General features: G+C 35.3%; 1 protein-coding gene across 26 annotated transcripts in view; it reads left to right on the forward strand.

The window, feature by feature from the left end:
• The window catches only part of NRXN1 (neurexin 1), a 1,022,285-nt gene that overhangs the window by 450,779 nt on the left and 555,571 nt on the right, over positions 1-15,935 (forward strand). For all 26 annotated transcript variants that reach the window (XM_054687713.1, XM_054687714.1, XM_054687712.1 and 23 more), the window contains one exon: positions 8,454-8,837. In XM_054687713.1, coding sequence (XP_054543688.1) covers positions 8,454-8,837 — 384 coding nt within the window. The remainder of the gene's footprint in view (positions 1-8,453; positions 8,838-15,935) is intronic.

A 15,935-nucleotide genomic window follows, 5' to 3' on the forward strand; every position in this document is an offset into this window, starting at 1 on the left:
AGGTGGATATCCTCCATGGCTAGCTTAGCTACTTTACAGAGTAAAACCTTAAGTTGCAGAGTTAATAGATATGATTGAAGAGCCTCATTACTCTGCAAACTTTGCAGGTCTTATACAGCTGAACATTTTCTTACCAGTCCCTCCTCCATTTGCAGGGTTCCCTTTTCCTCTCCTTTGGTCCCAAAGCGAACACAAAACAGCTGCCCAGGTATTCAGCTAAAGTGTGAAATGTGCTAAAATTAGGATGAGGTTAATGACTGTTTTCTTTGGGCACAAATATTGTTTAAATTTGTGTTAAGCTCTTTGGTTCAGTCAAGGGTATCCTCTGAAGTATTTTTATACCAAACTGCCAGTCATTTTTTTTGCAAACCATCATTACACATTGAAATCAAAGAGAAAACTCATTATTCTTGTCAAATTCTGCTTGTGTACAGCAGGGTACAGCAGATTGTATCAGCAGTTATTCATGGTTAAGCCTACATTTAACAGCTAAGAAGCCATTGAGATTTGAATTGAAGTCCTAGAGTTCCAGTTTAAGAACCAGAAATTACAGTGGGAAAAGCACAAGGCTCACTTCAGAGCACGTAATTAGAGGTTTATAGTAATCACTATTTGATGTGAACAGTACTTCCTAGCTATCTATTACCAGCACTGATTTCTGTGTAGACCATTCATGAATCACTACACTTAGACTTTTCTACTTGAACAGCCATTAGACTATTTCTCTGCTAGGTCTTGATTTGAACTTGTCTTCTGACGATAAACATTCCTCCCAGGCTTTTGCCAACTAACCGGTTGCATATTTTGAAATAATTTTAAGTGAATTAATGATACTTCATTTCAAATCAATGTCCATAAACCATTACCCACCAATGTGGAGACTAACATACCTTATCAATGATTTATCAATTATTTGACCATGATGGTGACTGGATGGAGTCTATTAATTGATGTCTATATTTACTGATTTGTTCTGAATAGATTTTCAAAAGTTATCTATTATCTTCCCCTCACTCAAAACATTTTTAATTGTTCACATCTTCTTCCAATCTTTGTTAGCATGTACATATATTTTTTATAGTTCAAATTATGGCATAAATATAATTCTTAAGGCTATTTGTTTGATATTATGTCATAAGTTTTTTGCTCAAATATATATGAGATAAAATTTACTCTGGGAATTATAAGAACAAACCCTGAGAATCAGAGGAGAGCTTTGCAGAGGCACCGTAATGAGCCTCCCAAGCAATAGGACTCAAAGGTATTAACATGAATAGAAAAGAGAAAGTCACAGAGATAAGCATTAATGGTACTCATCCAAGCACCTTCCAGGGGACTTGACTACCTCACTGCTATTGTAAAGACAGAGGCAGGTTGTCTTAATTGAAAACGAGGGCATATCAGACCACCCTAAGCTATCATTGCTCACCTAGCCTTACTTCATGGACTGTCCTTGTTCAGAAACCACATTCCCCATACTTTTGATTAAGATTCACCTCCCTTTGTAAGTCTGACTGCAGTATAGATATAAAATGGATCAATTATATACATATGAATATTCTGGTTCCTGTACCAATTAAATCTCCCATCATAAATGAATAAATAGAAATGTGGATTATAAATTGGCTTCCCACATTGGCAGAGCTTATGGGAAGTATTCCATATCCTTTGATAGTTAATTTCTCAAAGAGAATTAAAAACTTGGAATTCTTATTTTGTATATGGGTCTTATGACTTGGTAAATATCAGTCAATCCCTGAGAGATGGAACCTCACTCTATAAATCCAATGCATCTCTTTTCTGGTCTTACCTGGCTCAGGGGCAGAGCCTGGGCTATGATATCATTTGTACTCTTGGAGACAGGCAGAGCACACCCAGATGCAGTGATCCTCACGATGGAATGCTGAGATGAAATCTTATTTCTTTAAAATACTACAATTGCTGCAAAGCAGATCACTTAACTGATATTTATAATACCCCTACATTGTGAATGATCATTTAAAATTTTTGTATAGATGCACACGTATGTTGTTACGTATATGTATGTATGTCTATATATTTGCATGTGTTTAACACGTGACATAGTGTGCTATTAATGAAAATGTAGAGACAATTCAAAAATGTGTAAGTGAAGAGTTTCCATTTGCTACACACTTCCTTCATCAGTTTACTTTCTCCTCCATAGGTAACTGCTAAAATAATGTGATGCTGAAAAAATCCCAGGTATTTTTCTATGTATCAGTAAAACTATAAAAATATTTATACAGATAAAGTTAATACAGAGTTTTATTGTTATATACAAATATCATTCTTCACTATTTAAAAACCTACTGAGACCCTTCTCGGTGCCATTCTTTATGTAGTGACATCGTGTATTGCTTACTTTGAACATAGCAATATTTGCTTAATTATTCTACTATTGATGGGCACCTAACTTTTTACTTTCAAAAAAAATTTGACTGTTTCAAACTAATTTATAAAGTCTTCTTTATAAATTTATGCATTGATGCATATTGGTCATAATTTCTATAATAGAGATTCTGAGAAAAGAAATTATAAGAATAAGAATACATTATAAGAGGGCCTCCCCGGTGGCGCAGCGGTTGAGCGCTGGGTTGCGAAGCTGCCCGCGGCCTCTGCGGCGCCGGTTCGATCCCCGGCTGCTCCCCGGCCACCGGAGGAGGGTCCCACATGGCGAGCAGACCTCTCCTGCCGCCCGCTGCTCCCCTCAGCAGTGTACTTCGGTCCTTCTGCCTGCTCTGCTCCCCGCTCTGGCTCTGGTGAATTCTCTCACCCTCCCGTGCTTCTGACTGTACCCAGTGCATGTATAAACAAAAACAAACAAACAAATAAATAATAAATAAATAAAAACATGCCTCTATAAAAAAAAAGTTTAAAAAAAAAAAAAGAATACATTATAAGAATTTTTTTTTAAATTTTAAAGATAAACACAGTTTATTTTACTAGCAGACTGTTTCAACTTCTACTTGTCTATGGACTGTCAAGTGATCTTTTCCCTCACTCTTTGCCCCTTGCTAGATTATCAAACTTAAAATTTTATTTAAATATTTATTTCTACAGATATTGGTTCAGTTTCTGCAATTCCTAACTCAAGATAAAGCCAAGTAAGCAGAAAACATGCAGTAACAATAAAAAAACAGAATAAGAAGATTGTATCATTTTTGTTTTCAAATAGTTTCTTTCAATTTGTTTTATAACCTAATACCTAGTATTGTTTTTTAAAAAATCACCAAAAAAAATTTAAAGTCTTAATTCCACTACTATAAAGCTCCCATTATTAATATTTTTGTTTTAATGTTTATTATCTATAAACAAGAATTATGTATTTTGCATTTGTATCATACCATATAATCATTGTTTCATTCTCCTTTTATCACTTTTATTATGCTTTTGTCACTTTGTATTGAGCTTGAATTTGTTAATAGAATACATATTTGATGAGTAAATTTGTGTGTGGAATCTAATTCTCTTCTGCAATGAGAAACAGAATTATTTATAGAAAAAATGACATTTAGTTAAAAATTATCTGAAGCAGTAATTTCAGAAATTTTTATTAAATATGGAAATTTAGTGATCAGCCTCTCAATTAAGACTTTCAAAACCCAGTAAGTTGCAAAGCTACAACATGAAATGTTTATTTCCTGTCAAAAGGCAAAAACATTTTCCCAGTATAACACACTATTTTTTACCCCTTCATTTCCCAGTCATTTAAACTTTAGAAGTAATTTAAAAATTGAAACTAAATTTGCTTTAAATCCTCTTCCCTCTGTGTTTCTTTTCACTCTGTAAGCTAATCTGCAAATGGAACAGCCTAGAAAAACTGGGTGGAAAAAAAAAGAATGAATATTAACAGGTTATAAGTACTAGACCAAATTGTGAAGTTAATTTTATAACCAAGGATGTTTTTCCCCCTTTATACATAATTTTACATAAAATGTGCATTTATTATTTATGCTTATGAATACACTTAAATATTACCTTTCCTATTCATCATTTTTGTTTTACTTTTGCATATGCTGTGAAAACAACCAGATTTAAATGTTAATAGGTAGTTTGATTTCCACATTAAAATTATAAAAGCAGTATGTACATAAACATATTTCTTAGCTCCCATTCCATTTCTTTAAAATAACAGATTAGAGCACTTTGGATTCTTAAATATTAAAGCATGAAGCACTGATCCAAAATAAATTTCTAAATATGAATATCATCTACAAATTTTAACAGCTCAAATATAGTAGTGTTTACATAAAATATTTATTTCCTAGAAAATTCAAATGTAATTATTGTGAAAGAAGGTAGAATGTGTGAAGTGATCAAACCATTCCAAAGGGAACTTATCAACATTTATAGTTCCTGAAAAAAGATATGGGGATGACCCTATAATATTTTTTTTCTAATTAAAATTTTATTTACATGGTAGTCACACCTCAATTTTGGAGAAGCCTCACCTTCTATTGATATACACAATTGTGGCAACTACTTAATTATTATCAATAATTTATTATGAATGAACAACATTTAAATACTTATTTCATGTATTCTTGGTAATAACTGCATTTACCAATCAATTATGAGGAAAATAATACATGGGGACTTTAACATTTAATTTTCACTATATCTAACTGTACCATTACAGTGGTTTAAACAAATTGTTTCTATACTGACCCTTTTTGTTAGGTGAAAATATGTTTTGTTCATATTCATCATGAAATCATTAAGGAATTTGGGATTCAAATCCCTTATTAGATACATGCGTATATCAGACCATTTGCACATATACAGGCCAAAATATAAATAAAATTACTTATATTCAAAGTATAAATGTAGTTTTTCTCTTCTCACTTAAATTATGTTCTACAGGATTGCCTTTTATTTGCTCTCTCATTTACAAAGATTTTCTTAAATGTAAGTGCTCATGAGTTGGGAAGGAATGTAGTTGGGAGAAAATAGTTAATTTTTAGTCATGACTGATCTATTGTATTTGTTTGCAGAATATGCCAGTGAATGATATCTTGATGCATTCATTTGCTTGTGTGACATCTTCCCTTGAAGCAGGGGCTTCATTAAAGTTTCAGTTTTTCCTGGATTATGTTTGGATTGAAGTTAGAATGATATTTCTTTTACTTTTTCTCTGACCCTTTATTGCTTCCTCTTTCCATGGGGAATCTAAAATTGTCTCTGAAAATGACAATAAAGAGCTGTGGTGAAACATCCTTATCCTTCATTATAGAAAATTCTCAGTCAGTGTTTTTTGAACTGTGGGTTATAACCTGTTGGTCCCAAAGTCAATTTAATGGGTCTTATAGAGGCTCTGTATGACTAAATTACCTAATAAGAAAAAAATATATATTGGCGTGCTTTAAAAATAGTTGAGTTAAATATTTTTGTGTTAAACTTCTGTTTGTGTGTGTGTGTGTGTGTGTACACACGTGCATGTGTGTGAGCCCTGGGCAGCATGTAAACTGACAAAGACTGTGATTTAACTGTAGGTGTTATGATCAGAAAACCCTAGTCTAATCATAAAATTATAGTCAATATCATTCTATCACAACAAACATATTAATAAAAACATGTTTGAATGTCCAAAGTAGACACAGACACACCAAACAATCCTTTCTCAGTAGCAGACAAACTGCTTCACTCCAGAGAGTGACTGAATGTGTGATTTACATGGAGTTCTGATATGGAAGCTACGTGGAGGAGGCGGCAGAGTGAGCTATTATGCAGGCTGCTCAGTTTCCTTATCTCAGGGATCCTCCAAGAGTCTTTAGTGTCAAAACTATAGCACCTCACTCACTGGTGGGATATATAAAAGAAAAATAAGCAAATGAACAGTCTAAAACCTTCAGACTGACATCAGAGTGGTGGTTACCAATGGAGAAGCATGGTGAGGGAATGAGTAGGGGCATTAGTAGGTTGGTGGCACGTAATAACTAGGTATTTCTTGGTAGGTGTGGTGTGATATACACAGTTGTAAAGATGAGAAAATGTATACCTAAAACTATGTAGTAGTAAACTAATATTACCTTAATAAAATATAGATTAAAAAAAAAAAACAACTATAGCATCATCAAAAGGACAGCACAGTTTTTATCCAAATAGTTTTCCCTCCATCAGCTGAAGCAAGCTTGTCCCATGAATAAAAAAGCAAATGGAAAAATGATATATTTAAAGGATATATTCCCAGATTTGCAAAAGTTTGTCATTTCTGACTTGCTCTATGTCTCCTAACAATTTTCTTTCACTACTATACATTCATTTCTAGGAATCCTTCCTGAACTAATTTTAAAAGAAGAGGTGATACTCCTTTTTTTAATCTCAAAAACATTGTCACTGTTCTTAGTGCATATAACCCTTCCTTCCCAACTTTCCTATTGTCATTAATACTTTTTATCATCATTTTCTATCTTACATTAACTACTGCAAAGTATAGGAATCATCTGTTGACTCACTTTGGAAGGTATTTTAGACTATTAAAAATGTATGTAACAAAATTCTTTTTGGAAGAGAGGTGCCACCATTCTCTCTCAAGACCATCACCTTTCCCCCAATGATATATGTTTTTATACTTTTCTTAGTAGGATTTTATCATAACTACATGTTCCTAAATGAGTTTTCTTCTAGACACTGGCAAAAATATGAACAGTAAAAATGAGCACTTCTGTCCTTTTTCCTTTTCACTGCATTTCTCCCAAATCCCTATTATACTCCCTTAGTTAGAAGGCCAAAATAGCAATGCCTTTGGGTGTTTGTCCCCTAGGAGCTTTTACCAGTTCTTTCTGTGGAAGTCTAGAGAGACAAATGTCCTCTTAATGACTTGGCCGCCTTCACAGTCTCTGTCTGTGGCTTCCGTGCCCTTTTCCCTCACAAAGACAGATCCTATTATACTGCCCACATTGGGGCATGCGTGCTCTGTCTGCTGGGATTTGGAATGCTTTCGGCAACCCTGCATCCTAAATTACATGCCTGTTTCATATTTATCACAGGTCACATTTTTACTTGAGAAGGTCTCAGGTATTCTGTGACACAACTCAAATGCACTATCCATACTACATTTTCCCTTTCTGTCCCACCTCTGTGCCCTGTCTCCTGTTTCTAGGCCTCTATTGTATATTTTTGCCCTGTTTCTCTGAGGCTCTGTAACAGGGGCTGGCATGACATCAGACAGTTTCCATTGTACTCTCTGTCTCTTTAGAGTCTTTCTTTTCTAACTATGGTGTAGACCTGAACAATAAATCTAGGATAATCTGTTAATGGGTCAGTGTGGTGTCCTTTTCAAGTACCGTATTTGCATCGATACAAATATCTTTCTGGGGATAAAATGTTAGTGGAATTCTGAGTACTATGTTGTTATCGGATGGACATTATAATAAAAAAGAAACTGCCTTCTGTCTTTAATTTTTTCCTTCTTTTAATAGATTCCACAATTTTATTTCTGCCACTATCTGATAATATCAGGTGAATGTCTCTCCTCATCCTGTACTTAGGGCCAGGTTTCTTGTTTATTCATGAATTAATGGAATTATTTCTCCTTTACATTTAGAGTGATGGGAAAAAATGTCAATGAAAATAAGTAACTAGTTTGATTTTTATATATTTCACTTGGCACTGTGATGCAACATGCTAACCAACATTTACACTGTGCTTGTCATAAACCAAAACTTTATTAGTATTTTCTTATTTAATACAGTGAGCAACTAAGTGAGGTTAGTTATATTATTATGGCCTATATCATGGATTAATAAACCAATTACATAGAGATTCCTTGATACATTTGAACAGCTGAGAGTGATGAAATCAGGAATTGACATAGATAATCTGTCAAATTATTGTGTTCAATAAAAACAATCAATTCAGTTCAAGTTCAGGTGCACATTATCTTCCCTTGGCTTTCAGATGTGTACCAGCTTGGAAAAGGAGCAGTAATCAAAGACAGTTGACTTTATTCCAGAGAGTGATACAGAATCTCAGTTTCTTCCCTTCTCCCTCTTTCCCTTCCAGTGAAGGAACTGTTTATTTATTCTTAATTTTTTTTTTAAATTTTCTTACATGTTGTTCATTTTTGTACAATTTGTTAATTTCTCCCATCAGGCGTCGTCCAGTGAGGGAACTGTTAGAGAGCGATACAGAATGCTGGTTTCTCCTTTCCTCTTTGACTAAACTGTTCCAGGTTCACAAACACTTTGTTGGCTGTACACTGTGACTGTCATTCCCCCAATCAAATAGAATTATTTAACTATCATCTGCCTTATTTCTAAAGTTACTTAATTCCACAGAATTGTTAATTCTACTGGAAAGTGTAAGCCATTAAAAATAGAAAGAAAAATAAGAAATGTCTTCCCTCAAAGACTTTACCCTTAGGTAGGTGAGAGCAGGGGTGATGTTTAGAACTCTGTGAAGATCTGTGTGTTCTCTTGTCTTTGCAACAGGTACCATTTCTGTCAATACACTGCGCACACCCTACACTGCTCCTGGTGAGAGTGAGATTCTGGACCTGGATGATGAGCTGTACCTGGGGGGTTTGCCAGAAAATAAGGCAGGCCTTGTCTTCCCCACGGAGGTGTGGACTGCTCTGCTCAACTACGGCTACGTGGGCTGCATCAGAGACTTGTTCATTGACGGTCAGAGCAAGGATATTCGGCAGATGGCTGAAGTTCAAAGTACTGCTGGAGTGAAGCCCTCCTGCTCAAGGGAGACAGCAAAACCGTGCCTTAGCAACCCTTGCAAAAACAATGGCATGTGCAGGGATGGGTGGAACAGATATGTCTGTGATTGTTCTGGAACAGGCTATCTTGGCAGGTCCTGCGAGAGAGGTAAGACTCCAAACACAAGGCAGTTGACTCTCCTGAGATGAAAAGTGTATTAAATGTTGATCAAAACCTTAAACTAACTTAAAACAATACAACATATGCTCTGCTGAGGTAGGTTCTCTGCAAGCTGAGCAGTTATACCCAATGTGTGCTACTGATGAGTCCATAATAACTTAAAGGACCTGATTCTGGGAAGACACAGCTCTGAGTACATTGCAGGGATAAATATTCGGGTCTTTTGTATTATTTAATGTATGGACTTAAAATGTATAATAATAACAGCTGTCCCTTTTGCCCGGTTTAAGTTCTGAACACTAGGAAGTAAAGAAACTATGAATTAAACATATTTACAGCCTCCCCTGCTAATGTCTATCAAACAGTAGCATTTAGGACAAGCTAAAGTGTAAGTTGCAACTTCCTTGACACTATTGTGTGAGACTTAAGTTAGTCTCCTCATTGATTCAAGGGGAGGTAAATTAGAAAATTAAGCTGACTTTAAATCACCTAAGTTATAGCAACATATTCTAAAACACCAACTTTTGCTTCAGACCAAACTGATCACAGGAAATTCATTTACTATATTTGATATTAAGACTTAAATGTGTTTCTATCAAAGCTCTGAACAGGTGCTTCCTTCCCCTTATCTAATAGGAGGAAAAGCTTTTTCTCTCCTCTCTCATTTGAAGAAGAGTATGAATTAAAGAAGGAGAAAAGAATGATAGCTCCCCATCCATCTGCAGATGAGACTAAAGGAAGAAATAGCAGAACAAATAGTTCTAAGCATGTCCTTCCATCCACTTAAGAGTTTCAGATAAATGCTTTAGTCACTGTACCATTGCCACTCATTTTCAACAAAGAAACAAAAAAATCAATATGAAAATATATTGACGAGTTGTTCCATTGTCCTCTTGTGTTTCAAATAACATTGCCCTATTAGACATTTAGACTAAAAGCTCCTGGCCTCTATTTTTCTAAGCCATGCATTTTTAGTCTTGTTCCTTCTTCATGTCTGAAATGTTTCATACATTTAAGCTAACATTTCATAGAGGAAAAATGGTTATTTTCTAGAATCCAAAGTTAAAATGTGGCTTTCTTTTTCTTAATAAGGAGTTTTACCAGTTCTATTATTAACTTTAATCAATAGAAATTAATATTAATTGTTTAATGATTTTAAATTACCTACCAAGGCACTATTACTATTCTGTGCTATACAATTACATAGATCAACTGATGGTAAGCATTTCATTTGCATAGATTCATTCATCCTTTCAGTACCTAATTGTGATTTCTATGAATTGTCATTAGAAGTAAACCATTTCTGTGCAGTTTTGCCGGTAATGTGTATATTCTCAAAAATTTCTTCTTCTTATTCTTTCCGAATTCAATTTGTTTGTAGTTTGGTTTTTAAAAATTGCCAATAGGGACAACCACCTCTAGCAACAACTAAGTAACAGAGCTCTCAAGATACATTATAGGGAGACATGTAAGATTAGCAGGCCTGTGTGATTTAAGATTTTGTTTTCTTTTTAATCACTCAGACTCAGAGAGCTGCCAGTTATTCTGATGCCTTCAGCATAAGTGAAGCTAGTAAGGGTATAACTGAACTGTCACGCAGATTACAAAAGCCTTCAGTTAAATATGCATGGTGTACCACCCTGTGGCAATGTTCTGCAACTACATATGGCAGAAATAAAAATAGAGATTGTAGAGCTTCCTGAGCCAGAATTTGAGATAGAGAATACATATATACTGCAATAATTAGAAGGAGGGGTGGTAAGCATATGTGGATTTGCAAATGAGAATTTAATAGCAAACTTCATCACTGAGATTAGTCATACATTTTGTATCTGACAGGTGGCTGGAAATTTCTGCAGATTTCTTTGTTTTCAGATTGGTTATGTTTTGAGGAGAAAATGGTCGTTTTTATGTATTTTTTGTTTTTGGATGACCCAGAGTATTGTGAGAAGGCTTCGCTTTTCAGAATTAATTTTCTTGCTCACGTTACGGCATCTCCTGAGAACAAAGGTGATGGGGGAGGCTTGTCATGCCCAATACCACAAAATCTGGCTTGTGTCCCATTCCCAGCAATGCCCTAGTTCAGGCAACCCAATATCATGCCCAGCCCTCAGTATTTCCAATTCAAAGTAAGGGTTCTGTGATTCTTCTCCTGATACACTCTGATGAGTTTACTGATGATTCTTGAAATGAAAAGAAAAAGGCACTTATAAAGTTTCTCTTTTACTATTATTGAACAATAACTGATCAATTATAGATGTACCTGTTGAAAGTAATGAAATACATGCTTAAGTCCTTAGACAATATAACATGGAAAATTCTGTTGCAGTCACATTATAGGAAATTTTCATTCTGCATTAAGTAAGAAAAGGGATTTTTAAGAAAAAAAGAATATTTGCTGGCTTAGGTAAATAGGAAAATAATATTTTGTTTTATGTATATTGATCTCATAAGGAAGATTAATGTGGAAATAATGTTCAATTGAACTGAAATTCAGCACCTTTCTTCTTGCTTTATTTTTAATGAAACTAAGAATTTGTGAAGACTTCGTCACATAGAAATTATTCCTGGTCATATGTATGTAGTATAATCAGAGGTCTATTTTATAGTTTTTGTTAAAATATTAACAGATGGAGGGACAGATGTCAGAGCAATATAATTTGGCTCCTTGTCTGATTTTCATCTTTGATCACAATATGTGACTGCCTTTCAGCAAAAGTGAGCACAGGTGTACACTTTAGACTGCAAGAAGGAATAATACAGAAAAGCAAATTTATCAAACTTAAGGACAAGGGGTATGGAGATATAGGAGACAAAGAGAAACCTTTTTCTCTCCCACTAGGAAATGCTGTATGGATTTAGCCTTTTAAAGGATTTTTTTGTGTGTTCTATGTGATAAATAATTTTACTAAAGTTAAAGAATACTGCCAGATAGCATAACCTTCAAATGTCAGAATGCTGTTTACCAATTATTTGGCAACTCTAGACTACAACCTTGTGCATTTTCCATTCCTTGTCTAATTAAACATTAACTATAATTATGAGGAATCATTTAGGCATTCATTTGTCATTTATCAACAAGTTGTTTTCACATTGAGAATTGTTTAAAATGGCACTCAGGGGCACTCAAGTTTTATTAGTTTGCTGTGTTATTTCATTCCTGCAGCTTTTTGGAGAATGTTAAAGACCAATGATCCTGACTATTTTTCTACTTAGGATTATAATTCATACCATATTTATGATCCATTGTCAGTCATCTGTATTTCTAAAGGGATGTTCCCTCTACTTAGGTTTCAATCAAATTAAGCTACATTTCTTGGAAGAATGTAAGATAAATTAAAAATATGATTATTAAATAATGGAGACTTAATTTATAGCTAAAATAAATAGGAAAGACTAACAATGTTTTAGTTTTTTCATCTCTGTGCTACCAAAGTAAATCAATAATTGATCATTATTGTTAAACTTTTATTCAGTTATATGCTGTTTTATAGATATGTGGTGATTATTTTCTATGATTTAGGGAAAAATTAGTAAAGATCAAATTTCTTTAAGATTATGATAATTTTCCTCTAGATTGTATTATGATCTTACAATTATCTTGTAATTATTTTTTTTAGCAATTACTACTACACTTTCTTTGGGAAACTCATTTAATTGGAAAATACATAATATGATATACACTGAATTTATTTTAAAGGCATATTTTATATATTCAGTGCTAGGGTCAGTGCGTACTCATGTGACCCTGTTTTGTCGAAACACCCCCTCCTACTCTGTCTTTTGTGGCAGAGTTATGAACTCCAAAGTAGACTTTTATAAATATTTTTTTCACATATATCACCAAAATTAGATTATAATTACAGTAGGCAGAATAAAATGCTTAATGCCATTAGTGAACATTTATATAAGCTTGATATTCAAATTGATATACGCTCTTCTATATATCTTCAGTATCAAGTGCAATCATTCATTCACTAAATATTTATTGAAGCTTTACTGTGTACCTGGCACTTTTTGGAGCACTCAGCTGCTGACAGAATGATGAATAGCAGAGCCCAAACTCTGATCTTGAGACACTTACATTCTAAAGGGCGAAGACAGATGATATTGTACAAACAAATAAGAGATGTAGTTTAAAAAATGAAATGGTAAGTAGATGCAAAATTACTGGAAGAGGGAGTGGGGGTTCTTGGAGTGGTCTTCTGTGAGTAACACTTGACTGAAGACCAGATAACACAAGGAACTTTCCATATGAAGATCTGGGGTGAACCTTTTTCAGACAGAAGGAACTACAAGTGCAAATACTTGAATGAGAGATGAAATTAATATAGTTAAAGTTGAGGGGAATATTGATGGCTGGGGCATGGTCACACAGGTCAAAAAAGGAAATATGGCTATTATTCTAATGGAAGTAGGAAACTCTTGGAGGAGGGAGGGACATAGTGTAAGCAATGATGTGACATAATCTGATTTACTACTTCAAAAGTTATCGCTTGTGTATAGGGGAAAAAAGTAGAAGTGGGGAGAGCATTTAGCTTGCCTGTTGTGTATAGGTAGAATAGGTAGAAGTGGGGAGAGCATGTGGGAGCTATTATAGTGCTCTATGTAAGAAGTGAGTACAGATTCTAAAGTAGTTTAGTGGTAGGATTAAGAAACCAACAGATCCATAACCAAGATGAAAATGCATGCATTGTGCAAAAATGAAAAATGATGTAAAAATATATAAAATTAAAAAAAGAAAAAATAAACCAACAGAAAGAATAAGCTCTGAGCAATGGGTTATATATTCTACCACTGAGATAGAATGACATTGGAGGAGGGACACACTGAGTTTGTTCATTGTTTTGGGGGGGATAGTGAATTAAGTATTTAGTAAGGTGTCTATGTATTCCCATTGGAGATGACAAATAGGCAATGGATGGTGGGTGAATAATGGAGCTCATGAGAGATCAGTATTATTCATAAGTATTGGGAGTGATGGTGATAAGCCTGTGAGTTTACTTAGATCCCTCAAGTCATGAGATAGATAGAAAAGAGAAGAGTGCCAAGGAGAAAGAACTGGAATCTTTAGAGCTTATAGGTTCTGGCTCTGCATTCAAATGATGACAGCAATTAATGATTAAATTCTGTTAGAATCAGTACTTGACTTTCCCGACTTTTAGAAAGATAAACTTGTAAAACCACAATCCTAGAATATAGTGTTAATAATAAGCATGGTTGTATCAGTTAAGTTAATTGCTATGCTGTGTCAATAGGCAAGATGATGAGAATTTCCTAGTTAACTTTGATTCCAGCTAGTTTTTCTTTTATTAAATGACATTCTGAGTTATCCAAACCAATAAGAAAGCAAAATGAGTCATACTTGTTTTGCAGTGTTCTGCCACCATATGGTGTTAACATTTAAGGAATGTTGACTATTTCTTGAAGCAGTCAGTTTGAGATCAACATTTTTGCTCTTAGCTTCTTTATGTGTTTTATACAGGATTAAGCAACTTCCCTATTAAAGTAATGCCCTTTACTAGCACACACTCATACAATACCCACTTTCTTTTTCAGTATTACCAATGTACCTAATTATTGACATTTTGGTGATAGTTTAATATTTTCAGGACACCAGGGTTTTGCTTACAGATGATATTTTAAGTTACCATTACTTGTAAATAAATGTTAAAATTAAGTTACTGTTTGTGCCTTTGCAAAAACTAATAACCACTAGCCTCCCTGGTGGTGCAGCAGGTTGAGTGCACAGCTGTGAAGCTTTCCACAGCCTCTGCAGCACGGGTTAGATTCCCTGCCAGCCAGGGAGAGATCCCCATGGCGTGGCAGACCTCTCCTGTTGCGCCCGCTGCTCCTCTCAGCAGTGCTTTTGGTCCTTCTGCCTGTTCTGCTCCCCACTCTGTGTCTGGTGAATCCTCTTACCCTCCCACACCTCTGGATCTTATATACCCCGGATCTTATATAAATAAAATAAATCTTTTAAAAAAAAAAAAAACTAATAAGCTTGTTAACATAATGACTCAGAAGGAAGATCATCTGTTGTTTGGTAATATCAATTATTTCCCCTGTTTTAATTTGATCTTTGGGAAAGTGCTGACCTGACTTCTACATTTAAGACTTAATGTTTTGATTATATTAGGGCAGAAATTATGAAAAAAAATGGTATTAGTAAGTTCTCTTAGAATCATGGACTTTTAGGGCAGTCAAAGACCTTAGAGGGGGCCTTCCTGGTGGCGTAGTTGGTTAAGCGCCACACTGTGAAGTTGTTTACAGCCTCTGCAGCATCCCGGCCAGCAGGCGAGAATCCCACATGGCGTGGCAGACCTCTCTTGTCTCACCCGCTGCTCCCCTCAGCAGTGTATTTCTTCAGTCTGCCTGTTCTGTTCCCCACTCTGTTTCTGGTGAATCCTCTCACCCTCCCACGCATCTGGCCTGTACCCCAGTACTTGTATAAATAAAAAGTAAAAAAAAAAAAAGACCTTAGAGGTATTCTAATAGCACTTCTTATTTTGCAGAGGAAGGAGGCAAATTTCACAAATTTCGCAAATTTCACGGCTAATTTCACAAAGCTGGTCACTGGCATAGCCACAGATAAGCACGCACAAAATCGTTGTTGGTACTTCAAATGAGGTTTACACTGTGACTGCACAAAAGAATATGATTTCTGCTCTTTGGTGGAAGATACATACATAAGCATTTATAATGTAACATGGTTAATGATATAGGTAGAAAATGCTAAGGGTGGGCCTCCCCTAGTGGCGCAGGCGGTTGAGCGCTGCACTGTGAAGCTGTCCGCAGCCTCCGCAGCACTGGTTCGATCCTAGCTGGCCGGGGAGGGTCCCACCTGGCGAAGCAGACCTCTCCTGCCTCGCCCGCTGCTCCCCTCAGCAGTTTGCTTCAGTCAATCTGCCTGTTCTGTTCCCCGCTCTGTCTCTGGTGAATCCTCTCGCCCTCCCATGCATCTAGCCTGTATCCCGGTTCTTGTATAAAATAAATAATTCTTTTTAAAAAAAATGTTAAGGGGACCAAATGAGAAATGCAGCTACCTCTGCTTCTGGACTTTAGCAGAAACATCACAGAGGAAGT

The sequence above is a fragment of the Talpa occidentalis genome, unplaced genomic scaffold (assembly GCF_014898055.3).
Source record: "Talpa occidentalis isolate TD23 unplaced genomic scaffold, MPIMG_talOcc4v2.1 talOcc4.5, whole genome shotgun sequence".
Classification (NCBI taxonomy): domain Eukaryota; kingdom Metazoa; phylum Chordata; class Mammalia; order Eulipotyphla; family Talpidae; genus Talpa; species Talpa occidentalis.